This window comes from Sphaerodactylus townsendi, linkage group LG07, assembly GCF_021028975.2.
Source record: "Sphaerodactylus townsendi isolate TG3544 linkage group LG07, MPM_Stown_v2.3, whole genome shotgun sequence".
NCBI lineage: Eukaryota > Metazoa > Chordata > Lepidosauria > Squamata > Sphaerodactylidae > Sphaerodactylus > Sphaerodactylus townsendi.
Window position 1 is genome coordinate 30,001,884 of NC_059431.1, and position 27,306 is coordinate 30,029,189.

The following is a 27,306-nucleotide window of genomic DNA, read 5'->3' on the forward strand; positions in this document are numbered from 1 at the left end:
GTCATTTGGTGAGAAAAAAATATGCATGGCACAAATAAAATAAATAAATAAATGCATTTTTTAAAAAGAAATGTCAAAAGCTTTCTGTAAAGTTCATTTCATTCAAGTTTTTTTAAAAAAAACTTTTGAATGTGATTTGTTCTACCTATATTGTCCGATCACGATTCTAAAAAAAATAAAAATGACAAAACCAGAAATTAAAAGGAAACAAACACAGAATAAACTGAGTACAGTAACTTGCAAGCTAAAGTATAGTATTGTCAAAGGCTTTCACAGCCAGAATCACTAGGATGTTGTGGGTTTTCTGGGTTGTGTGGCCGTGTTCCAGTAGTATTTTCTCCTGACATTTCGCCTGGATCTGTGGCTTGCATCATCCTCTGAAGATGCCAGCCACAGATACAAGAGAAACGTCAGGAGAAAACAGTGCTGGAACACAGACATACAACCTGGAAAACCCACAACATCCTACTGAAGTGTAGTGTTAGACGCAAACTCAGGTTCCATTTGCTGTTATTCCCCCACCCCAATACAGTACTCAATCCACTGCATTTTTTCTTATGACCAAAAAAAAAAAAAAATACAGAAAACACGTAAAGTCACTTTTCGACAGTATTATTGTAAAGCAGTGCGCAATGCTAAAGCACACTTTGGCAAAACAAAAATGAAAGATTGTACAGTGCATTCAATCCCTGGCTCTAAAACTTATTGTGTTTTCTACTACTTGATTGTCCATGTGTATGGGTATATTTTATACAGTATGGTTATATTTTTTTAACATGTCCATTTTTGTTATGAAAGTTTAACCTTATGAGGTGGTAAGCACATTTAATCAGATCCACCAGTCTTTAAAATTTAAGCATATGAAAAATCCCATTAGAGCAAGGAGATCCCCATGCTTAAACTTAGTGCGTGGGGCCAGAGCTCCATATCTTCTTGCTGGCTCAAGCAAAAATGCTCCCCAGCTCATAGGATTAAGACTTTAGTGCAGATAAAATACCCTTCCAGGTCCATATTGATTTTTTTTTTTTGGAATTGATATTGCTTTTTTCATTAAGATTCCAGGCACTCTTGGGGACTGAACAATGTTAAAATAGCAAAGGGAGGACATGAGTCTATGTGGATGGTGACACAGTGAAATTTTCATTCACATCTTCAGCTACTCTTCCACCACAAAAGTCATTAAAAGGTACAGTGGACACATTAAAATGCATGTTAAAAAAATCAAAACATCTGAAATGATCAGTTTCTTTAATTAAAAAGCCGATCACTTATCAAGGCGGGAATTTTTCCCGATTCAGCAAAATTAAATTCTATTTCTGTTCCGTTGTGTCAAAACATTCATTTGGTCTCACTATTTAAACCCAATGGAATAGTGCTCGTTTGCACTATCAGCACTTGTATGTGCAGAAGAGCTGTTCCATATGTATGTAGGTCACTGATCTATGTTTGTATACGTGGACAAACAAATGTTCCACACTGAGCTGCAGATCCAATGGGATTTATGACGCACAGCCATGTGCGTGGCAGTGCAAGCTGCACATTGCAACTATGGTACGGTTGGTTGAGGATACCCCATGTCCCTCAACACAGAGATGCACCTGCATTGTAGTCTTGTACCAGTTTTCAGCTCCACCTATAGCAGTAGTTGCACAATAAAGCAACAACCCAACGCAGAGTTAAGACAACTCTAACCTAATGACATTAGTGGCGGTATCTGCAGCTAATTTTGTGATGGACTGGGGCTTATGCCTTATTTGGTGTACATTTCTCTGGATCTGTCAGTTATGTTGGGCAATGGGCTTCTCTCCCTGTCCCCCCTGTACATCTGCTCCTGGACACATAACCATAATTACTCCATTTTTTTCTTTTCCCAAATTCATTGGCTGGATCCTTCTCATAGCACTATGGTTGATATTAGTAAAATACAAAAAAAAATAAAGATACTCAGAAAATCATGATCAAGAGCTATGAAGCTGGACTTTAAAAGATCTTAACTGATTTTTTAAATATAACGTCTGCGGGCCAAAACACACGTAAGGGAGCAAAAAGAGGGTCTGGGACTGCTGGGAGTCAGTCTGAGACAGACAAATCAGTAACCCCACACATACCTGTCCTAACTATAAGTGCAGTCTGCAATGAAATGTTGTCACAGAACTTTAAAAAACCCACGTTCGAATTTAATTGCTAGCAAAACAAGTCCTTGAAACTGACCATTCATGATGTCTCGTGCACAACTAAATATGGCCTCATGGGAATAGGAACAACTTCACTAGTGATAGATTTGCATTTACACCAAGACACACTCACACTCATACTGGCCACAGTTTTGCAAATCCTGATCCTAATGGATAGAGTTCCCCAACTTTTCATGATGAAGAATTGTGAACCAAGTTTAGTCTTTGGAAGCTGTTACAAGATCCCATCTACTCCTGTTCCTGTCCTCACCTTCCAGAATGTGGGCTCTATTGCATCTAATGTAAGGAACCGAGTGCTGAAACCCTAGGGCTCCACCCACCTACCCTCCCAGGGAATGCAACCCAAATTTGGGGAAGATGCTGTCGTAGTGGTCGGCTAGATTTCAGAAAGCTCATTTTTGGTTGAGCAGAGAAAGCCCAAAGCAGTAAAGGCAGGGTCCTGCAGGTCTCAGCCACCTCTGGTGGAGAAAGAACTCAATGCAGATTTTGTATTGCTGCTCTTGGAAAATTACAATTTTAAAAAGCCAGAAAATAATGCCAACATTAAAAGGAAGTAAAAGGAAGCTTCTAACATTTGCACTGGAGGGTGGGGAGAAAAATGAAAATGAACGGTTGATGGATGTTGTCATTGGTCTAGACGGCAATGGGTCATTCTAGAACAGGTGAAAGAATTGCTACGAAAGATCTAAGTGCAAACAAATATAAAACTTGGTTAATCCAGTGTAGCACATATTTGTACTGAAAACTTGCAAGTTACTCTTTGGGGAGGGAAAAAAAGAATCAGTGGCAGATGGCGCTCTGAGGGTGCTGCATTCTTTTTAAATATAATATCTCAATACATTTAATAATAAAAGTAAACTCTACAAAAAAGATTTCCGTTTTACATATTATACAAAATGCAGGCGTCAGTGCAACCCACTGAGCTACACTTTTTTTTTTCAGTCATGTGTCAGGAAGACTTGAATTTAGAAAAGTATGCCATTTCCACAGCTTTATCTTCCTACTGGTAATAACAGATTCATGTTGTGTCCCATTATTTGAGTGCATTTATTTTCCACTAGAAACCTCGATTCACTCGCTGACTACTTTCTTTAAATTCTGATGATGATTGCTACTAATTGCCTCTCTCGTGAAATTAAAAGCAAACACAAAAAGAAAACCAAACACTAGCTGTGGGCCAGCCTTTACTCTTCTTGAAAACAGCTCGGAGTAGACACTCGCTCTAATTGCATCTGCCAAGTGGAACTCTTTTATTTAAACTGTTCTTTGTAGGTGTTCTCCGTTGTGTTCTGATGCCATGGAGATGAACAATTCTGGTTACAATATTCCTGAGTGCCAAACTGAGTAATCAAGGTCAGTTTTTGATCAACAAACATCTCTGGCCGATGACAGTGAGGCGTGACCATGGTTGTGCCATGTGACATGCACTTTGGAAACCATTTTCTATTTTTAAAAAAGAGAAGAGAGGAGGACCAACAAAGAGAGCTACAAAGCTGCTGCACTGTTACGTATCAGGAGAACGTTCTTCTAGCATACAAGGTTCTGTCTGATTTTCCTCCTCCTCTTCCTCCTCCTCCTCCTCTACCACTTCCTCCCCAACTTGTTCATCCAGTGGAATTTCTGTGGATTCTGAGTCTTGGGTGCAAAGTGTTTTGGAGTCACTACAGCTGGTATCTTCTTCAACTTGACTGCCACTGTCTTTTTCTGTGTCTGATTCACCATCTTCCTCCAGTGTTAGTTCAAACTGGAATTTGTCTGTTTGGCCCTGCCTGCCCTCCTCTTGGTCATCTGGGGCAGGAGAAGGACTCTGAGGGATTGTGCTCTGGTACCATTCACGATTGTCCTCCAAGGTGTCTAAGATGTCCTGGGCATCTGGATGTACAAGGTCTGCCCAGGTCTCCCAGAGAGGATGAACAATGTAATCTATAAATCCCACCTGTTGGAATGCAAAATAAGAAGAAGGTATTATTCCAAAGAATGAAAGATGTTATCAATTTGTCTAATAAAATTAGCTGATTGGAAAACCAAGTTAACTGAGCCATCGTATAACCATCCTCTCTACTAAATTCTATGCAACTGAATGTCACTGCAATGGAAACAATCAATTCCCACAAAAATGCTTATTAATTTACAGTTTAACACTTTTAAAATTCTTCTTAGTACCTTTCTTTCACTCATTTTTAAAGGAATACATGAGCCATGTTCCATGCCATTATTCCATGCCTTGAGTGTCAAGTTATCTATAAATGCTTATCAGGGGTGTACTGCCTATGGGAACATGGGGTAACCTATGTCCTCGGGCGCACATAGACCTGGGCGCCGGCACCAGCTTTGGGCGGTAGACCTGGACCCCAGCTCCAAGCAGTAGACCTGAATGCCAGCACGGGTTCCAGGCAGTAGACCTGGGTGCCTGTGGGGAGTGGAGGGGGGAGTGGGGGGGGATTCAGATTTTGTCTCCTGGCTCCATTTTTCCTAAATATGCCTCTGATGCTTATAAAGCTAGGCTATGAATGAAGTAAATAAATAAAATGATCTAATTCCTCTTTATATTAAGGGTATTACCTGTGATTTTTCTACTGACGCGTTGTGCTTGTCGCACATGGGGCTAATCTCCATGCCCCTTTCTCTCTCTCGATCTCCCTGACGAAAGAATTCTTCCATTATTCTATCTGTCCATTGGCGATATAGCTGGAGCGGCTTGGTCGGATTGCTCAGATCTGCACAGTGTACCATATTTTGTAGCACCTAAAATAGACAATATATATATAAATGTATAAATTTCTCTCCAGAGAATCGCTGGTGTCATTCCAGTGGAGACAAAGTCCCTTTCTTCTATTTGCACATTTGGCAGTTGTGAAAACAACATCTCGAAAATACATGTGGTGCAAGGTTTGTACTGAACAGATGTGGGGTGTTGTTTTTCACACTGACATTAATAGCCTCGCCGATATCTCACATCTGTAGCTTCTGCCTTTATTAAAAGTCCAAAAATGTTGCAAGTGCAAGACTGATCAGTTTCAAAGCAATGTGGAAGTTAGGCTATAGCAAAATTAATCAAGGTAACACCAACTTGGCTGAGCTTAACCTTAGGAAAATAATCCAGTCAGTGGCAGAGTGTTCTGTTCATGCAAGACACAGTAATTGTACATACATGTTATTCAGAACAGATAGCTATTAATTGTAGGAAATGCATGTAGCCTAGATATGTTACAGAAAGATATATTACAAGAACAACAGAGGAATTCAAGTTTGTGGAATCTTACCTGGATTCTGTCTGAATAGTTATCAAGAAGCAGAACTCCAGAGCTGGTTACTTTCTTTGTTTCAACCATCGTCTTCAGATCAGCTAGCAGGTTCATATGTTTAGACATATCTGTCGCCAGCACCTTAGAGGCAGAGAGAAAGCAATGGGAGGGGGTCACTACCTCTGTCAACTAGGTTTACCACAGTGGGGAGTTAGAATGTGGTGTAGACAGAAGCAGCAGACATGCTAAAATATCTAGAATCTAGAGATGCATGCTGTACAAAGTTTTGTGAGGTCACAACAGATGGTCACTAAGTGTGCCACACAACCTAAGAACAGATATTTATAATGGAAAGTCCAAATTGTGCAAGATTGCTCCCCAACACCAATTCAAGATGCTAAGGAAATGCATGTCCACGCAAATCACCCCAAGATTAACCTGCCAAGAATCTGCAGCTGCCTCGTTAAAAGAGAATAAACCACAATGTTTCTGAAACAGCCCACTCTGTGTTCTATTTTGGGATTTTAAGCACTATACCAAGCACGCTAAAAAAAATGTCTACAGTTTGTATTTGCAAAGTTGGACTACATGGCATTTAGAATTTGCTTTTATTTTTTTTTAAAAGAAGGTTTAGATGGTAACTTACAATGTCAATAACCATTTTCCTCAGAGACTGCTTCTGCTTTTTTGTCAAATTCTGGAAAATGTCACAGTTCTCCTCCTGAAGCAACTTGAATCCCACAGCTAAATGATGGTTTTCCAGGACCGACGAATCATTGTACATCAAGGCGAGTTCAGAGTCTGCAAGAAGGTTACAAGACAAAACGTTGAGAAAATCTGTGGCCCTTCCCCTGCAAGTTATTTCCAACTCATCACATTGGTCAGATATCCAAAAAGTAAAATTTATAGTTCCAATTTTAACAGCACAGCGCAACAAAGGATAGAGTCTCCTGAGGCAGGTGTGTGTCAAATGAAAAAACAAAACAGTGTTGGGTTATGCTGCATAGAACAATTTACTAATAAACCTTCCTCCAACTACAACCGCCAGCTCCTGTCCCTAGAAAAAAGGCTTTCGTGAGCACCAAGTAAAACAATAGCAAATTAAAGCTAATCAATGTCAAACAATTTGCTGACAAGGCTGCTACCAGACCAAAGCACGGTGGGTTGGGGAACCCTGCTTTTAAGTCAGCAGTGTCTCTACTCATTCTGCCAACCTTTTGGGGTACCCAGCGGTGAAGTGCCAAAATGGGGAGTCCATTCTCTACACTGGATGAGTGTATCCCAAGGATACAGAAAAACCTGCCTGGACATGCCCTCCCCCATATCTGCCATGCAAAGAACCAATATCACACACTTCCTAAAGGGATTAATAAAGCACAATGACACTGCCCCAGAGAGCATTCCCATCTCCAGCCCTGGTCTGAACACCCCTGCACAGACAAAGAGCTTGTTAACGTGTTTGCCTCAGGTGTTCCTGGCCAGTGTTGCATTAACCCAATCCTTCTTTGTCTGACTAATCTCTCTAGTGACCACCTTATTTGCATAGTTCTACAGCTGTAATTCCATCAACTACCTTCCCCCTTTCAGGCATTCCCAAGCTTGGCCTATCAAGATAATGTCTCAACTATTAAATTATTGACTCAACAATTAAGGTTTATATCTGTTTCTTGTCTTTCCCCAGAAAGGCAGGACCTCTCTTTGTCCTATGAGATTAAGGGCTGCTCTGCATAACCCTGAGATTCCCTTCTTCTGTAGAAGAAGCCCTTTCTCCCAATAGCCATTGTTCAATATCTCTGGTCACTTCTCTGTCTATATTGTTCCACAATGCATTGTTCCTCTGCCAGAGATAAGCACAGGCCACTCAGCTCTGTTCATCAGAACACTCCACTCCACGATCAGATGACTGTAACCCTTACTTCCTAATTCCCTCATTTATTCCAGACCCATCCACTCAACACTGCTATTATCCTAGGATTGTGTGTTCTGCTGTTGTGATTATTCGGTGCTTGTGTACCCCCATTATCCCTAAACAAAACTGTTAAACTTTATTCATTCTCCTGAAAAATTTCTTGCAAAAGCTGATTTTCATAAACACAGGCTACCAAGACCCTGAGCTTGCCCAACCTTTTACCCAGCCAAGAGTCTGCTTCCGCGAATTCCCCACTCTAAAAGGGAGACACTGTCTCTGTATAGCACAAGTAAATCTGCAAACACATTAGAAAATATTTGCCAAGCATACTTCCTTGTGAATACATCCTGTCAGATGGGAGCGAAGGTTTCCCTCTCCCCACTTTTGGAACTGACAGTTGAGTGGCACAGCCAGGAACAGGCACGTTTGAGGATCTAGCAACAGCACTATAACTAATTCTTTTTTAACCTATGCTGGTAATTCCTTCCCTAGTGTTTCATCCTTTCACTGGCTTGTGATCTGTTTTTTCATACAGTTCCTCCAACTGACTGTCCATTACAGACTGGGCATTTAAGAGAAGAGGGTACGTTCAGTGGGTCTTTTGAGAACCTGCCCTGAAGTATGTACATAGCTAATCACTGCTCAGTAAATACTTCAGAGAGAATTTCTTTGCTGCGCCTATGAAATATCTACAAAGGGAAGTCCATGTTCCAATCAATCGATATATGACCAAAAAATCGGTACATCATTTTAGAATAACTTTAGTAGGAAACAAAATGATTGCCTATTGAGGCCATCAGTTGCATGTAAGCAAACACAGAGATTTTCAAATCTTCCTGGATGCCTTTTGATATAAATATCTCTTTTATGAGAAACAAAACAGTTTATATGTAATGGCACTTGTCATTTGCTGACAGTAATTTCTGTTTATTACAGTTCCTACATCCAACAGCTAGCTATTTTTGTGCTGCAACTTATTTTTTTTTTCAGTTCACTCATAAAAATCCCTGTGGCTCAAAAAGGTCTTCATGCAAAAGCTCCTGTACTCAAGCTTGCAGAAGCCTTATTGTGTACACTCCTGCAATCTCCTGTACCAAACATGTGAGCCAAAAATTCCTCTTTTGCTCCTTTCCTCCAAAGGCACATGGGAAACACAGAACAGGGAGGAGAAAGACCATGTTTGCCAAATAACATCATAATTGCATTGGATAGATTTGGACGTGCAACAAAACAAAAAAAATGTATTTTTCTTTAGAAAAGAAGCTTCCCACAATGAATGACTAATTCACAAAAAGCTTTTAGTCTTCTGTATTTTTAAGAATTATTCTTGATGCTGATGGGAGCATGAGAGATGCACTTCTAATCATTATCCAGTTGTCGTGATGTGGCAAACTGCATATCACTTTTACAGAATATGTAAGATGACTTTTATACCAATTAAGTGAGCTGTTCATACTGTGTTGCAAAAGGAGACTTCCCAAGGCTGGTAATGACCTCTTCGCTACTCTCTCTCTCTCTCTCTCTCCATATAGGTTACTGGAAACACTGAGTTAGCTCAAACTTTTCTGCCGGTTCTGAAACTTTCTGAAATAACCTCCCCCCCATCACCGCCGCCCCTTCTTCTGAAACCAACTGTGCTTTTGATATCCCCACCCAACTGAGCATCAGCCATCTGTTCTGTGAGTGAATCCAAAGGAGATCACTGGGAACAGCTGCATGCTAAGACCAGCAGGTCTGGACAAATGAATTTTAGGGGGCTGCTTTCAGCTCGATGTGCTTCCAATTCTCTGGTCATATTCCCCAGCTCTAAATCCACTTGCACCACTTGCAGCATGAAAGGGAGTCAAAGAAGAAAGTTCAACCCTGACATCAAATGAAAGGTGAGCTCCGCCCGCAGTCACATGAAGCATTTTGACACACAATTTGAGAGTCTTGTCTTTTGGTCAAATAACTTCAAGAACTAGCTGCCACCTCTGTCTATCATAAAACAATAGAATATTGCAGGGCACTGCCTTGTACTGTCAAAATCTGAGATAAGTGTCAAGTACATGTTTCTAAAAACTAACCTGAGTAAGGGCAAAATCCTCACCACCACTAGTCTCTGCATATTTGCATCTAGCTGACGGAAAATGCAAAGCTCAGCTCAACCCTTGCTGATATATATCTGTCATCCTAAGTTGCAGTTCCTGCAAGAATAAAACCTTATAATGTATTGTCAAAGGCTTTCCTTCGAGATCCACCAGGCCATGGCCACGCAGACCCACCAGACCATGGCCACACAGCTCGGAAACCCCGCCAAAAGCCTTATAACATTGTCACGGAAGGGCAGATGTTCACATTGCTCATCTTAAGCATCTACCTGACAAGTCAGCAAGACTCAGGAGCTCTGCTGCAGGATGCACAACTCCCACATTTACCACCATGACGTGAGAGATATAATTCTCCTCCTTGTTTGTTCTCAGCCCAACTCAGTCCAGTGTGATTCAGCCACAGCTGTCCAACTAGTGACCCAGATGCAGCCATAGCTAATCCGCCACCAAAGTCTAGTGCAGATTGATCTGCTTGGAGCATGCCATCCTGGTAACAACCCTTCAGGCTGTTCAAACCCTGGTGGAAAACAGGAGTTGCTCAGATTCCATCACCATGCAACCCTCAGCCTTCTAACAGCCACTGAGATGCACAACTACAATTATGTTGGAAATTGTGGGTTCCCAGACATGGCTATGCCAAGGCAGCATAAATATGGGGGCTGAACATGTGAATGGCACTGGCTGGGGATAATCAATGGAAAGATTTTTGTGTGTGGCATGTGCATTTATACTTCTCCTGGCATGGCTCTCCACCATTGGGCTTATTTCCATACTGAAACACTGGGAGAGAAGGGCAGAAACAGGTCAAAACAATCTGCAGGGTTGAACCAGCATGTAAGGAAAGGGTTAAGTAACACTTCACCTGCCAGGTCACCCCTGCAAATCCCTGCTGCCCTTACATTATCATTAGAAGCCAAACACAAGTTTAGGAGCTACAGGTTTGCTTACGTGGCTAAAGCATGCTTTTCCGCTCCAGCCAGATGTGTTTTGCATTGAAACAAAGTCACCAACATCTGCACCAAAGTTTATAACTAAATTGAGAACACCCATCTGCTTTTCTCAGTCACACAAGATTTGAATTAGTAACTGAAAATATCAAGGGTTTTCCTACATCAGTAGTTTTGAATTCATCAACACACAAGATAAATACAAACAAACAATACTCTAGAAGAGAACAAAAAGGATTTCCAAAAGTCATAAGTCCTCAGTTAACTAAATTGTTCTGGCATTTTGTACATTATGTGCCATCACGCTTCTATCATAAAAGCAATGATACTGTGAAGTACTGCAAGGAAGAGGTTGGTTACATCACCCTCATTTTCAACCATTTAGCATTTTTCGTGACATTCTGTGTTCAGCTTTTGTTCCTGTGGGGGTTGTAGAGGTGCATTTAGTATCATAGCACAGCTTGGAGATCTCTGACATTCCCACCCCTCCTCCTTCCAGATGAATCACCAAATTGCATTTCACTAGAAGGTAGCCCAAGGGCTATTAAAGCACACAAAAATAGATCCAGATAAGGTTTTGGTTGAGATGAATCAAACAGCTTGGGGGAACAAAACAGTCTGAAATCTGGAATTTCCTCGTTCAACCAGGCTGTTCTGTACGGCAGCTTTGAAGGAGACCAGAGTATTCAAGTTCACCAGAAGAGATTAATATATTTAAAAGGGGATTGGACAAAGTTATGGAGCTTGGACAAAGTTACAAAGGAGAAGTCGATCTATGGCTACCAATCTTGATCCTCCTTGATCTGAGATTGCAAATGCCTTAGCAGACCAGGTGCTCAGGACCAGCGGCAACAGAAGGCCATTGTCCTCACTGTGGTGATAAACCTGAAAATGGAGTATATACTCGCTCAGCCCCACCGACTTTCATGGTGCCGGTTGTGGGGAGGGGATTGCAAGCCACTTATAGACACTTTAAAAATAGAGAAAAGTGTGGTACGATACCAATTTTTCTTCTTCTATATTGGGGACTCAATAGACTGCATTGCAAGAGAACCCTGTATCACAGTGGCTGACTTGCTATTTCGTTTCAAGAAACTGCCAGCCTCCACAAATGGTGGTGTTATTTGACTCAAAATCTGTTGGAGTTCCATATGAATTGAGCCCATTTTTTTGAAATGAAAGCTGAGCCCATTTCACAAGTGCTATCTAGAGCAGAATTTCTCCAACTGAAATCTGGGCACCTCTGGAAATCGACGCATCCTTTCTAAAGACTAGGTGTCAGGCCCAATTGGGCTAATGCAAAAACAGAGCCCTCTGAAGGACTGACTAATCCCTTATGAACTTGCACAACCATTACACTCATCTTAGGAGGCCCTTCTTTGGGTGCCCCTGCCTTCTGAGGTTAGGTGGGAGGCAAAATTGGAGAGGGCCTTCTTGATCATGGCACCAAAGCTCTGAAACTCTCCCTCCAGATAGATTCATCTGTCCCCATCTTCCATCAGCAAGACTTTTTTGTTTCATCTGGCATTCCTTCAAGGATTGCTCTTTCATCACCAATGTTTTATGCTTTGTATGTTTTTAAAAATTATCTTATATATACTTTAACTCTGTACTTAACTCTTTTTAAAGTTGGGTAAATGAGGCGAGTTTTGAAAGAGGTTTGATTCTATGGTTTGATTCTATGATGGTTTGATTCTATGATTTTATTACCAATGCTTTAATTTTTTATTCACCTTGCCAGCCCTTTAAGGCCAGAAAGGTGGGATATAAATGTTTGTAAATAAATAATCAAATTGTGAGGAAAGAACAGAAAGGAAAACAGGATAATGAAACACATTTCCCTGCAAGTCTGCTGTACCCACAATGGCCTATAGCTCATAACGTGTGCGTAGGTGTAAGTTTGAAGACCTGGAGCGACCAGAGCTGAGCAGGAAGCCCATTCTTTCCGCTTCCTCGGGCCCCATTTTTCCAAGGGCACGGGATTGGAGAAAGAAACATATGTTGGCTTTCTGCATGAATGGCTTCCAAAAGGCCAAACTAAAAGACTGCCAAATGTTACCAAAAATAAACCACACTTACTTGTGTTGATAAGAAACTGGTTTGAAACCCCAGGGTGATCGACATCATGTATTGCGCTGGCAAAAATGGCAGCCAGAATCTCGAGGTCTGTGAAAACAGCCTGGGGGAAGAAGAATGAATGACATTACTGCATGAATGACTAGCACTTATCTTCCCCTTCTGAGATCTGATCTGAAGAAACCCAGAATCACAATACAGAGTCTGTCTATAGTTCCCCATTTTTACAAGAACCAGTTTGGAATCTAGGCTTATAAAACAGCCAGTATACAAAAGGCAGGAATAGTGCAAAAATTCCTGCTTGACTGTTCTAAGTCTGTCTCGATTTCCCTTGCTGCATTGTGGATTTACCTCCAAAGCTGGTGTCGACAACAGCACATGTGTGGACTGTACAACATCTGCAGCATGTATGTTGTTGTGATATGCCACATCTGCATGGTAATGATCCTCCAGTGTCATCAAGTATGTTATTAACATGTCTGGTTGAATTTTGAATGTTTTTAACAACTCCCGTTCCTAGAGTTCAGGAAAGAAAACTGATGTTCAATACATGGAAGGGCTGAAGGAAAAGCAAAATGGAAAGCTGCATGCCACTGAACTTACCTGAAAAATGGTGTACATGATCACTGTCAAAGGTCGGTTTCCAGATAATTCAGATACTTTGAACACCTGAAGACCCCACTTGTTTACATCTTCTAGTTCCTAATAGGGAATCAAAATCAGAAATGACAGTAACACTGTGATGACAGTAACACTGGATCACTGTTACAAACCAAATGTTTAACTTCTCAGCAAACAATTTTCTAGACTTTAAAATGGGAGGGAGCATCTTGCATCAGAGAAATGCTCAGAATATTTTGTATGAACTGGAAGAAGTGCTTTGCTATCATTACCATCAATAGTAATAGAGACAAATGAGAACCTTCAGAGATTCTGCAATCTTTTCAATTTTTATGTATGCTCCCAGCACTGAGGGAACATCAAAAGGGGAAAAATTAATTAAGCTTTTATTTTGGTGAATGAGCATATAATTTAATTACTTGTTGGCTGCAGAAGGTCACTACCTACAACATGAGTACATACCCTTTCTATTTTACTTCTCCACTAATGTGGCTCCATAATTTTATGTGTGCAGACAGTTAGACATTAGCATTGCTCTTACCTTGGCTAGAATATCTTCTTGGTCAGTTTTAACTCCAAATTTGGGGATGCTGGAATTGGTTAAACTGGAACTGTGCGTGAGTTTTTTCACTCCACTGATCTGAGACATAGGCCGTTTCTTCTTTTCTTTCTCTTTCTGTGTTGGGGATGGGATTTCCACTTCATGCTGCTTGTCTTTAAAAGGAAGAAAAGACCACCTGTTTGTATACTACAGCTGTCTTGCAAAACAAAATAGTCCAAACCCAATCACAGCCTTTTCAGTTTCATAAAATGTCCCAATTTACTAAATATAGGTTTAAAGGGAGAAAGAAAAACAGCAGCCAACCAAACACAGTATACCAGATAAGTATGAAAATACAAAGCTGGCTGGTATCAAAATCAGATCATTGGCTCAGCTAGGCTGATGCTGTTCTATTTTGACTGGCAGCTGCTCCCTAGAGTCTCAGGTGCAGGTCTTTCCCAATACCTATGACCAGAGATCCTTTCAAGAGAGATGTTAGCAGCTGACACCTGGCTTCATCTTTATGCAAAGTCCCATTGGGAAAACAGCGTTCCAACCCAAGCACAGCCAGGATTCACTATGGCCTTAAATCTCTGTCATTCTCATGTAAAAAAAGAAGAGAGCTCTGCTCAGCCTTGCAAGACGTATTTTTCATGCTTCGATGAGACAAGCTGGGTTTGCTTGGCTATGACTCTGCTCACATGCCAAGAGATCAGACTGGCTTGCTTTTTCTGTACTTCTTCCCCATATCATCTGGGGAGAAGAACCACTAGGATGCCATGATACAAGAATGCCATGATAATGAAGAACCACTAGGATGCCATGATACAGAACTTTCATTTAGATGGAGTGAAAGAAACTAAAGGCTGGCTGAGAGGAAAAATATCTAACTAAGGCCCACTCCAGGTGTCACCATACACAAAAGTGATAGGGCAAAACAACGTTTGAACCGGATCCTGGTAGAGGAAGTTGACTTAGAATTTTTATACCATTGAATTGTGGCTGAAATCTGGCACATAACTTGAGCAGGCTTTTACCTATGAATTTTACACAAATAAATGATGGAAAAAACAATTCACCTCAGCCTTTCCAGTTTGTCACAAAGCTTTTCTTTGGTGAATGAGAATACAACCTAATTACATCAAAGTACATCTTTTGCATCTTTGAAGGACACATGCTTCAAAGATCCAAAAGCAAGTGATTTTAGGGGATGAAAAAATGATTTTTCAGTGTCCCCCTCCCTCCACACACGACAAACAAAAGCATAACCTGAAATTATGGTTCGAGTCTAGAACATCTGAGAAGACTATACATTTATTCGCTCCAGTTAATGGCCCTATTTAGTGAAAAAGAAGGAAATCATAACTAGGCCACAGATATACTTTGCTGCTTCTATTTTCTGGCTTGTTTTTTTAAAAAAATCTTCTAGAAGGGGCTAATATTTACTGGAAACTGCAGTGAATTCTTATCAGATCACTGCAAACAAGAGAAAATGTCACCAAGCTTCAGCCTGAGGCATCTGGGTCCCTTTCCTAGCTCCTTCATTTTATTTTCCAATTAACCACAACTAGGAGAAAGGAAGAGCCCTTGATTGGCCGCAAACCAGTAGAAGCAGAAAAATACAGGCCCGTGTGCATGCCTTGATGTTTATGGCTTCAGTCATATGCACAAAGTTTGGAACCATCAAAGAGGAAGAGTGTAAACCAAGTTGTCAGATGAGCTCAAGCGAAAGGAAGAGTCTGTTCAGAAGATTTTAGATAGGCCAGGGAAATCCACGGGATTCCCTAAGGTTTTGTTCCAAGTGAACAGTTAGCATTAGCAATGCTGAGTGCATTACTGCAAGCTGAAAATTAACTCCCCCCCTTCCTTACAAAAAATATTGTGCTATAAACAGGATTATTCATCTGTTTCCTGGATCCTATGGTATCCTTTTCCTTGTGTAAACAGGGTATTCTACTGAAAATCAGGAAATGAATTTAATATGATCTAGAACTGCTGGGCTTCCTATGCGACAAAATAACCAGAAAGTCTTTAGGGATGTAGTACCCTAATTTTGAAATGTCCTGCCTATGACTATCAACTTAGGTTTTTGCAATCAGGCAAGTCCATGCTTCTTTGTCAAGGTCTTTTGAGCTTTACATACTGACACAATTTTGCTTGCTTTAGTTTGCAGTTGTTTTGGTTTTTATTCTCATCAGTCTCTTTATTGAAGGCAAATAGATTTTTAATACGTTATTTCCCCTGTTGCATCATTAACCTGTCTTATTTATGGTAGTGCTAGTGTTTTAATTTCTTTTTTAAAAGATATTTGTTTTATGGATATATTGTTCATATGATGTGAGCTGCCTCAGTTGACTGAGTTCAGGAAACAAATGTCTTTAAATAACAAAAGGTATTCTGATGTATTACAATAAGTCACTCTTCCATGGGGCAGAAGGAGGTGGTAAGCTGCAGTCCTGCAGTTAAAGAACTGCTCACAACCTAAGTTTAATCCTGACAGAAGTTGGTTTCACATTGCCAGCTCAAGGCTGATTCAGCCTCCCATCCTTTTGAGGTTGGTAAAATAAGTACCCAGCTTGCTGGGGGTAAAGCATACTTGACTGAGGAAGGCAATGGAAAACCACCCCATAAACACAGTCTTCCTAATAAACATTGTGATGTGACATCACCCCATGGGTCCCTTGCTTTGCGAGGGACTCGAGTCTTCCAGAACCATTTGATTTAGATTTTTAGCCATTTATGAGCTTCTAAGCCCCATTACAACTAATTAGTTCTGTAACTTGTCACCAGCATTCAGCCTTTGTCAGTCTACTTGAACAGGCAACCATATTATTAGATGAATGCAGATGTATTTCTTCCCTCAGCCCCTGCCTCCCATGGAAACACTTACAGAGAATTCTCAGTTTCTCCAGCAAATGGGAGCATGAAGATTCTACTAAGTATGTCACCTCCCTAGGCAATTCTAATCCAGATTTTTTCAAAGTTTTTGAAACCACGGTGATAACTTTCCCAGCAGGGTTCATAACATTCAGCTTTCCAGTGGATAATAAAGTAAATGGTGTTCTGGGATTCTGAAACCTGTTTGTCCTTGGCTAGTATGATGTCATGACAGCATGTGAGGTAGTTCCACTGGAAGCAAAGTACCCCGTTCAATGTTCAGGGTCCAAGTCATCATCAAGACACTCCTTGAGCAAATACAACTTTGTGTTTGTGTGTGTGTGTGTGTGGGGGGGGCATGCATGAATGCAAGTGTGCATTTGTGTGATGCAAGCTGTGCTGCATGGCTATTTTGCATTAATTACGGTGGCATAAATCATATTATTGCCTGTATGCAATATCTCTGCATGATGTACACTAGTCTATTCTTCTGTATCAAGCCACCTACCCACACAATACTTCACAGGACAGTTCTAATATTATATTTAGATTTGTTAACACCATGTCAGGTTTCTCTAAGTTCCTCCGTATAATATGTCCTTGGGGCTAAAAGTATTTTCCAAATAACAAGCAATTCAGTTTACTGTGTTTATCCATCTTTGTGTCAGCACCAAATGACCATGGGCCTGCAGAAGATTTAGGCTGCAGTCCAAAGAATCTACATGTTGGCTTAGGGCAGGATTATGTACTCAGTCAAAGATCAGATTGAGGCTGTCGTATCCCTCCAATGCAAGGGACAAGTAAAACTTGTCTGTATGACAGAAGGGACTGCAGAAAAGTGTAAATTAAACAAAGCAACCAAGTTCTAGATATCGGTGTGCTTTTACCGTTTCGATGTCCCTTTGATGTTCTTAGCAGCAGACCCTATATTAACCTATTAGTTGAGAAGTTCTATACATCTTCTACTTATTCCTACAGGCTTTAACTTGCTTTCTCCTGCTAAAGAATCCAGGCAGGTTACAGTGATCAGATTGAGCATTGAGAGCAATAATAAGCTATGGAAACAGGTTATAAATCACAATGGTCCATTTCTTTAAAGCTACTAATAAAATAACTTTGGGGATATTGGCTATTAAGTTGAATTACTTCAGGAAGCTCAGGGTGGCACACATAGTTGCCCACCCCGCAAAACATCCACTATAGCTACTCACCATAGTGGCTAAAGGCAGCCTCCACATCCAGAAGCAACTAACCTCTGAATACCAGTGCAAGCAGGGACGTAGGTATAGATTTTTAGGGGGGGGGGGCATGGCACCCCTAGGGCATGGCCACGCCTCCCCAAGCCCCACCCCCGGCCTAGCGCATATAAAAGCAGCTCCCTGAGGACGGGGAGAGCAGACTCCCCTGCCCTGCCCTCCCCTGCCCCCACCAGCTGGGCTTCCAGCTGGCAGCTGGCATTCCTTCTGCCCTCCCCTCTGGGCAGAGGCATAGAGGGAAAATGGAGCCTGGTGCAAAATCTGAGTTTTGCACCACCACCCCCGCCAGGCAGCCGCTGTGATGCTGGAATCCACCCTCAAACAGCATCACTTTCAAAGGTGTTTAAACTAGAGAGCCCAAATTCTCCTTTTAAATCTACCTTAAAGGGAGAATCTGGGGTCCCTAGTTAAACAACATTGAAAGTGATGCTGTTTTGGGGTGGATTATCCCCCACCCTGAAACAGCATCACTTTCAATGTGGACCAGTGTGGTTAAAGAGCAGGTGCATTCTAATCTGGAGGAACCGAGTTTGAGTCCCTGCTCTGCCGCTTGAGCTGTGGAGGCTTATCTGGGGAATTCAGATTAGCCTGTGCACTCCAACACACCCCAGCTGGGTGACCTTGGGCTAGTCACAGCTTTTTGGAGCTCTCTAAGCCCCTCCTACCTCACAGGGTGTTTGTTGTGAGGGGGGAAGGGCAAGGAGCTTGTAAGCTCCTTTGAGTCTCCTACAGGAGAGAAAGGGGGGATATAAATCACAACTCTTCTTCTTCTTCTAAGCTGAGGATCTCAGATTCTCCCTTTAAATCCTTGTTGAAGGGGGTGGATTTAAAAGGAGAATCTGGGGACATTTGGGGGGTGCCTGCTGTCAGGGTGCAATTATTAATCTAGAAGCACCAAACTTTCAGGGTATCTTTAAGAGTCTCTCCTAATGATACCACCCAGGTTTGGTGAAGTTTGGTTCAGGATGTCCAAAGTTATGGACCCTCAAACGTGTAGCCCCCATCTTCTATTAGCTCCCATTGGAAACAATGGAGGATGGGGGCACTCCCTTTGGGAGTCCATACCTTTGGACCCCCTGGATCAAACTTCACAAAACCTGGGTGGTATCAGTAAGAGACTCTCCTGATGATACCTTCCAGGTTTGGTGAATTTTGGTTCAGGATGTCCAAAGTTATGGACCCTCAAAGGTGTAGCCCCCATCTTCTATTAGCTCCCATTGGAAACAATGGAGGATGGGGGCACCCCCTTTGGGAGTCCATGACTTTGGACCCCCTAAACCAAACCTCACCAAACCTGGGTAGTGTCATCATAGGAGTCCCCCAAACAATCCCTGAAAGTTTGGTGCTGCTAGCCTAAACAATGCACCCCCTGCAGGCCAAAAACCAAAACAACCCACTAAAATGTTTTTGAAACCCACAAACGGGGGGCGGAGCTTCGGACATGAATGGGGGGGTTGAAAGTGAGAACCCCCCCCCCCTTACCTACGTCCTTGAGTGCGAGGGAGCAACATCAGGGGAAAGCCTTGACTTCTATGCACTGTTCGTTGGCCCTCTGAGGCAATTTGTAGACTTCTGTATGAAACAGGATACTGGACTGGATGGACCACTGGCCTGATCTGGCAGGGTTCTTCATATGTTCTTCTGTTATATTATTATCTATGGTTGCCCCTCCTTCACAATGTCTCTGTGAAGCAGGTTAGTCTGACTGCATGGTAGACCCAAGCTCACTTAGGGAACTTCATGGTTGATATGAGTATGTTATCCCAGGACCATACTACCACTTTATACTGATACATATTATAGACTAATGCACATTTGGCCCTCCAGTTCAGAAGAAACAAATATCTATGTGAACCAGGACAGTCTGTGGATTGTGGAATTGTCCCATATCTGTGTGCTGTGAAAAGCAGAGAGAATGTGCGGGGAGGGGGAGTGGGGTGGTCTGTCCAATAGAACATAAACCAGTCACATTCAATGTAAAAGAAAAATCCATGTCCTAAAACAGGGGTCTGCAACCTGTGGCTCTCCAGATGTTCATGGACTACAATTCCCATCAGCCCCTGCCAGCATGGCCAATTGTAGTCCATGAACATCTGGAGAGCCACAGGTTGCAGAACCCTGTCCTAAAACAATAGGAAAGCACTGCCTTTTAACCAATATGAACAAAACATTATTATGCAGAAAGTAAGATATGCGCTGTTAGAACCTTTCCATCTGGGTTAAGATGGTGGGCGGTGGAAGAGAAAACACATGGAAAAAGCACAAGCGGAACCCATTTCCAAAGCCATCTGCTTACCCAAAAATGTGTTGGATATATATTCAGAGACCTGATTGCCCGATCGGCTCATTTCAGATAAGTGGGTTAGCTCCCGATTGAGCATTCTTTTAAACTGTAAAAGAAAAAGAAAAAATAGGACATGTCAGCGACCAAGAAACAAGCACCATGGGCATGAGAAAGTTCAAGATTCCTTTTATAGAAACTTCGTTCTGAAAACTGTTTTGACACGTAAGAACAATAAAAGATAGGATCCCATTTCCAAGGAAAATAACCTTAAAATAGGCGTTGTCAAACAAATTATTCTGCACAATGTGACATAAATAGATGTGGACATCTAATTGTGGCCCTGAGTACAGATCACTTCACTATTTTGATTCTTAAGATGCATATTTAAGGGGATAATTCACTCCTAATGAATTTACACATCCCACACTTGTTTCTTTTTTTTTCAAATGATGTATAATAAATACACTGCAGCATGCTGTCACCCAAATTTGAAAATGTTAGACACTCCTGAACCATTTTCAGCATCATTGTAGGCAGGATTTAAGAAAGGTCAAAAGCACTTCCCTGATCTCTGAAGGTATATCTGGCTCACTAACTTGAGGGGGGGGGGGGTAATTTACCAAAAATTGATCCAATTGTCATAGAAGCATGAGTACTATAATTCTGTTTATGGATATACCTTTCTGACTGGATCTCAAAAACAACAACAACACATTATGAATAGGCTGGAAAATCAGAGGTAGAGTTAGAGTAAGCATTTCTAATTATCAAGTGGGTTGGATCAAATTGTCCAAATTGGCCATTTTCTCCTATTTCCCCTTCCTATGTCATTCTTCTTTGCTTTCTGCCGCCCCCCCCCCCCCCACAACCACTGAGCAGCATTTTTTGAAGATGAGTAGGTTATATTGGGACAAGGAAAACAGTAAAGTTCCATTCTGCTACTGGATCCAACCATGTGTTTCAAATTAATACAGGTATGCTGCTGTGCCTACTTAATTGTATGGAATATTTATTACCCTATGTGGCTCTTTTGTGGCAGAATACCAGATTTCTAACACAGGCAAGAATGTATTGTTGAAGGCTTTCATGGCCGGATTCAGCTGGTTGTGGTGGGTTTTCCGGGCTGTGTGGCCATGGTCTGGTGAATCTTGTTCCTAATGTTTCACCTGCATCTGTGGCTGGCAACTTCAGAGGTGTCTCACAGAGGAAAGTCTGTTACACACAGAGGGAAGTCTGTTACAGAGGTGAGGAAGGTGGGGCTGGGAGAGTTCCGAGAACTCTCAAAGTCACCTAGCAAGCTCCATGTGAAGCCCAAGGTCACCCAGCAGGCTTCGTATGGAAAAGTGGGGTATCTAATCTGGTCCTCCAGATGAAAGTCAATCACTCACGTGGAGGAGCAAGGAATCAACCTGGGCCTCCAGATCAGAGTCCATTGTTCTTCACCACTATACCATGCTGGCAGTTTAGGGAAGGAAAAACAACCTTTCACATTCCCCAGGCCTCTGAAATGAAATAGTATATGTGGATGCCCCACAGTGTACGGAAGGACGGAACTAGCCCTGCAGGGAAGAATTGTGCAGACACTGCCCCAGGGGAGGGGCATAGGCACCCACTCAGGTCCACTGTCTGACAGAGAGGAGTCACAAACCTCTGCCCTTGTGTACTGCTTCAGGGGTGAAGAGAGGCCTCCCTTCCCTTCAAAGTGGGGTTATTGGAGGAAAACATATTTATCTAGGCACATTTTTATCCTGCCCTTCCTCCAAGGAGCTCAAGGTGACATAGAACATTCTCCTTGCTTCCATTTTTACACAACAACCCTGTGAGGTAGGCTTAACTCAACAAAGAAAAATGGACTCAAGGCCATCCAAGCAGCTTAATGGCAGAGTGGGGATTTGATTCCACTCGGGGTTTTCAAGATCCTAGACCAGCCATCTACCTGCTTTACCTCACTGGCTCCTACTGCAAATTTCACACCTTTCCCACACACAGCATATAATTTAAGCTTTAATTTTACCCCCAAAACACAGAAGTAACTACCCTATGGTGTCCTTTTTAGGGGAAGCACTTGGCACAGCAAGATCCTTTATCCCCACGCTGGTCTTGGCTTAGAAGACACTGGATACATCGCTGTTTGCTAATGCCAGGGCCAAGGAGACAACTGCTGCGGAGATTCTATTAGGTCAGAGAGAGTTCTATGACCTCATGCCTGCCCTTAAGTTACCAAGACTGACTGGCCTCATGCCTATTAGAGGACTCTCCATCGCCTACTCAGAAGGGACACAGAAGGGTGAGGAGCAGGGTTGCCAACCTTTAGGGGGCATCTAGAGAACTTCTGAAATTACAACTGAGCTCCAGAGATCAATTCCCCTGACGAAAATGTCTGTTTTGGAGGGTGATCTCTTTGGCATTATACCTTGCTGGAGTCCCTCCCTTCCACAGGTTCCACTCTAAAACTCCAGGGATTTACCAAGCCAGAACTGGCAACACTAACCAGAATGCAAACACTGCTGGCAGGCACATCACAGAACTGAGCACAAGATCAGGTTTGCTACTGGTCCCTCAGTCTTCCTCCGTTTCTACTACCCTAATTTAATCAATTTATGTCCCTTCATCAAGGAAGTCACAAATGCTTAGTCCCATTTACTTAAAGGGTTCCAACCTTCCTCTGCATTACACTCATTACTTTTTGGCATGCAGGTTCTCTCCAGACCTGCAGCAACACAACAGGCACCTTGTGAGGTAAGTGGGGCTGAGAGAATTCCAAAGAACTGTGACTAGCCCAAGGTCACCCAGCAGGAATGCAGGAGTACGGAAATCCATCTGGTTCACCAAATAAGCCTCTGCCACTCAAGTGGAGGAGTGGGGAATTAAACCCGGTCCTCCGGATTAGAATCCACCTGCTCTTAACCACTACACCATGCTGCTTTCAACCACTACACCACCAGGATACCTTAGAACATGATCTGAATTGATTTTCCTTGGAAAACGAGATTTTTTTTTCAAAGGACACGAGGAATATTAAGAATATTAAGAGCTGTTATAGACTGAATCAGCCCATCAGCTCATCTAGCACAATACTGTCTACTCTAATTGTCAAAGGCTCTCCAAGGTCCCAGGCAAAGCGAGGTCTTGTCCATCAACCTGCTCCCTTGGATTTTTTTTTAAATTGGAAATGTCAAGGATTGAACCTGGAGCCTTCTGCATGCTGGGTATAGGAGCCCCAGCCACTCTTCAAAGGCTTCTGAAACACTTTAAAAATAGTTTCCCAGAAAACTATGAATGACCAGAAAAAAGCCACAATCTAATCCAGATTTTTAATCTAAAACAGAATTTTAGCCTTGGCGACATAAATGTCTTAGATGAAAGTCTGCTGGAAAGGGGTCCATCAACTGTGAATTCAGACCAGACTTTTACCTTTTTGCCTTGAAGTGGCAATTTCTGATGCATATGTGTGTTAGTGCATTCACTAATATAAGGATAGCTAGGTTTGAGTCCAGGACTACCTTAGAGATCAACAGGATATTCATGGTTATCAGCTTTCAATAGTCAACCGTCCTTTAACCAGATAGCTTTGACTCTCGAAAGCTGATACCCCCAAAATTTTGCTGGTCTCCAAGATGCTACTGGACTCAAGTCTGGGTGTTCTACTGCACGATAATACACCTTCTGAAGCTAGTGTATAAGGAGACATTTCAAGGGAATATCAGCTGTTTGCTTCTAATGATGATTCAATGAATCATATACATAAAGTTCTTCAGAATTCACACCACTGTGCACAAAGAATAATAAAGCAAAAATATTAACAGCTTCTAGAAATGATTCTTTAGCCCTTGAAAAATAACTCTTCCACGCTTGCTCATTACTGAAGATAACTAGCATTATGCTGCCCTGATATAGATGGTCCAGACTAGGTCAGTCTGTTCAGATCTGGGAAGATGAGTAGGATCCACCCTGGTTATTACTTAGACCAGTGGTTCGCAACCTGTGGGTCCCCGACCCCTTTTCACAGGGGTCGCCTAAGACTCTCTGCATCAGTGTTCTCCATCTGTAAAATGTTAGGGTTGGGGGTCACCACAACATGTTAGGGTTGGGGGTCACCACAACATGAGGAACTGTGTTAAAGGGTTGTGGCCTTAGGAAGGTTGAGAACCACTGACTTAGACTGAAGAAGATCGGGTTGCTACACAGAGGCAGGCAAGGGCAAACTACCTCTGTTCATCTCTAACCTTGAAAACTTTGAGTTGCTGTAAGTTGCCTGCATTTTGATGACGTTTTCCACCACCACCACCATCACTAGTATTACATCTTTTCAGACCAGTCTTGATAATATTAAATTAGCAATTACATAATAGCTCTTTAATATCCTCATCTTCAGCGGCAAGTCTACATGGTGGCTACTTTACTAAAAAGGCAGCTGGTACCCTGGCAATATTGGATCACCTGCGGGTAAGGAGGGAGAAAGATAGAGCTTGGCTGACATCATTTACCATTCACCCGCTACCTTCTGTACGATTTCAAGTTTTTTTTTCATGAGCGGGTGGGGGCATCGTGGTAATAAACAAGGGAAATCCCTTTGCAGTTACTTGCCCAAGGCCACCCAATCAATACAGTTACTACCATTTGGCCAAGTACAGAAAGTACAGACATGATATTCTGATTCAGAAGGAGTCAAGACTTTGGCATGTAAAAAAAAAAAAAAGGAGGGGGACTTCCATGCATTAATTAACCTTCTCTTTGTAGTTTCTACATGTAACGACAACAAACCAGGAATTTGAGCCCAGGCTCTCCCAGTCCAGTTCCAGCCACTATACTGCATAATTTTTTATACTGTCCAACCACTCAGTGGTAGCCATCTTTTGGTATGTCCAGAGGACAACAGAAGTGTATGTTCCCCCTCCATCCTCCATGCTAGCTGGAAGAGGGATTCTCTCCATGGAGAATCCCTCTGTATGCCAAAATTACATGCAGAAGGGCAATTAATGCATGGAAAGCCATTTTTTCATGCAAACTACCTGTGATCAATCAGGATATTAGTCTGTACTTGATCAAGTAATGACAGGTATCTGGAGACAGCATTTTTAATGAATTAGGTCTTCGTGTACAATAGAGGGAAATTCTTATGAAAATACTGAACGAATCTGCTCTACTAAGGAAGATTCTGATGACCTAAATAATACATGATTTCCAATCTTACATTCTAAAATAAACCCTAGTGTCTACGCAGTGCCAATGTTCACAGGACAGTAGCAAATTTAAATCCATATAACAGAAGATAAAATTAGACGGTTCGGTTGGGAGGAAACAATAGCTAAATATATGGTTTCAAATTAGCAAGGCTAGGCAACAGAGATGATTTAAATGAATTTTATGTAACTAAGAGACAAACAAGGAAAAGCTGCATGATTCTGCAGCAGTTGTATGTATTGGGAAGCACCTGTAGGAGATTAAACGGTGCACAGTTTGATATAGAAAAGATAAGCCAACCTGATTTTCTATAACAGCAGCCTTAAAATTTGAGGCTGATTCACAGAAGCTTCACATTGTAAGGCACACTGTTGGGAAGACCATTTTCAGCCTGAGAAGTCATTAATCAATACAAGCTGGGTTTTACACACAGAAAACTAAAAATGTTATTAAAGCACATCCTTGGTAACGGAAGAGATTTTAATATGACCAGAAAGCAATACGAATTCACATATTCAGCTATTATCCTTCTGCTTGGTTAGCCAAGAGCACCTCAGAATGTGGTACAAATATCCTACTGAGATTTGCCTCCAAATCTGTTTCTCCTAGTGAACTTTTTGTAGAAATTTGTTTCGTTATAGATACATTCATATGGGACCGCCTGAACCGCAAACTGGAGGGTATCTCTTTCCTCTTAACAGTTATGTATGTATTACAAGTTATGTTTATTACAAGTTACATTAAAACAGCCTCCATTCACAAAACAGCAGATCTATGTTCAAACTACTAACCCTTGTCTTCTCAATTACAGTTATTCAAAAAGTATTCTTGCATACAAATAAACCCCAATGGTTAGAAGGTTTTTTAAAAAACAACAAAAATCCTACCTTTATGTAGCCCCAAGACACTGAAAGTAGATAATTTGCTTCGGGCATTTTTGATTTTTTAAGTATCTCCAATTTAAACAGAAATGCTCAGTCCTCTGAAAGCTCTTGAGATACAGTGAAAAAAAATGCTGGATTTTCTTTAATCAGTTTCTTTCCCCACTCAGTTTCTTAGTTCAGTTGCTCTACAGATTCCCTGTACCTGACACACAAAAGAACACTAGCTCGAATTCCAGTTGTGGGGTCTTCTGGTTATTTGCAAAATTCCAAAGTGCTATAGAATTCAAGGACCAATTTGGAAAGATATATTGCAGAGGGTGAAGGGAAATCTGAAGAGCGGCAAAATATCTGCATATTTCCTGAACACCAGGACTTAATGAATTATGTATGCCAAGATGCTCAGCTGCTGGAAAAGACTGGTTCTATCAACAGCCTACCAAATAAGGATCTGCGGGGAAGCTACAGCCAGTACAAAGTAATCCCTCCCATGAACTTCAAATTAAAGCCAATCATATTCTAGTCAAAAAGATATAAAAGCAAAAGATAAAGCCCTGTGCTATTTTCTGATTGGTCGCCATGGATGAATCTCCTGGGAAATGGGGGTAGTTCTTCTGAGCTAAATGCCATTTAATAATGGCTTCCCCGCAGCACTACTGCTATGCAGACATGATTAATTAGCTTAACTTTTGGTGCCTGTCAATAGCATTTATTTGCTAAATGCAAGGCACTCATTGAATCCATTCAACAAGGCAGAAGTGGCTGTCTTGCGAAGTCTAAAATGCCAATGGCTTAATGTCCATTTTAAAGGCATATTTTCTAAAACATATAATAAAAGCTCCCCCCCCCCAAAAAATATTTTCAGCAAACCTTCAAATATAATTTCAACAACATTTAGGCAGCATCAGTACTGAAGTCATGTATAGATAATCCTTGCCTGGTCTGGTTGTTCAAAAGCCAGCATGTAATAAGTTACAGCAATTTTGTGGGACTAGAGAACATCTGGGGATCAACTTGCACTATTTTACGGCATGCAGGATGAACAAAGGAAATGGAAAAGGGCTGTGCAGCTTTTCATCTTTAAATCATGATGAACAGTAACAATCTGTAAGAGGCACCTCTCTACAATCCTAAACAGAGACATGCCCTTTTAAGCCCAGCCTTTTAATGGAACTAAAAGGGTAAAACTTTACTAAGGAT

The 27,306-nt window shown here is 41.7% G+C and overlaps 1 protein-coding gene across 7 annotated transcripts in view; it reads right to left on the reverse strand.

Moving 5' to 3' along the window:
* Nucleotides 1-373: 373 nt before the first annotated feature.
* PDE4D (phosphodiesterase 4D) overlaps nt 374-27,306 on the reverse strand; it is a 565,399-nt gene continuing 538,466 nt past the window's right edge. For 5 of the 7 annotated variants that reach the window (XM_048504158.1, XM_048504156.1, XM_048504160.1 and 2 more), the window contains exons 7-15: nt 20,054-20,147; nt 13,625-13,797; nt 13,066-13,164; nt 12,814-12,978; nt 12,466-12,565; nt 6,087-6,241; nt 5,459-5,581; nt 4,758-4,940; nt 374-4,131 (exon numbers count right to left, since the gene is read on the reverse strand). In XM_048504158.1, the coding sequence (XP_048360115.1) occupies nt 3,700-4,131; nt 4,758-4,940; nt 5,459-5,581; nt 6,087-6,241; nt 12,466-12,565; nt 12,814-12,978; nt 13,066-13,164; nt 13,625-13,797; nt 20,054-20,147 (1,524 nt within the window). In that variant the 3' untranslated portion in view covers nt 374-3,699. Of the gene's footprint in view, nt 4,132-4,757; nt 4,941-5,458; nt 5,582-6,086; nt 6,242-12,465; nt 12,566-12,813; nt 12,979-13,065; nt 13,165-13,624; nt 13,798-20,053; nt 20,148-26,112; nt 26,494-27,306 lie in introns of those variants that run through there. The other 2 variants (XM_048504162.1, XM_048504164.1) reach the window with 2 other exon arrangements.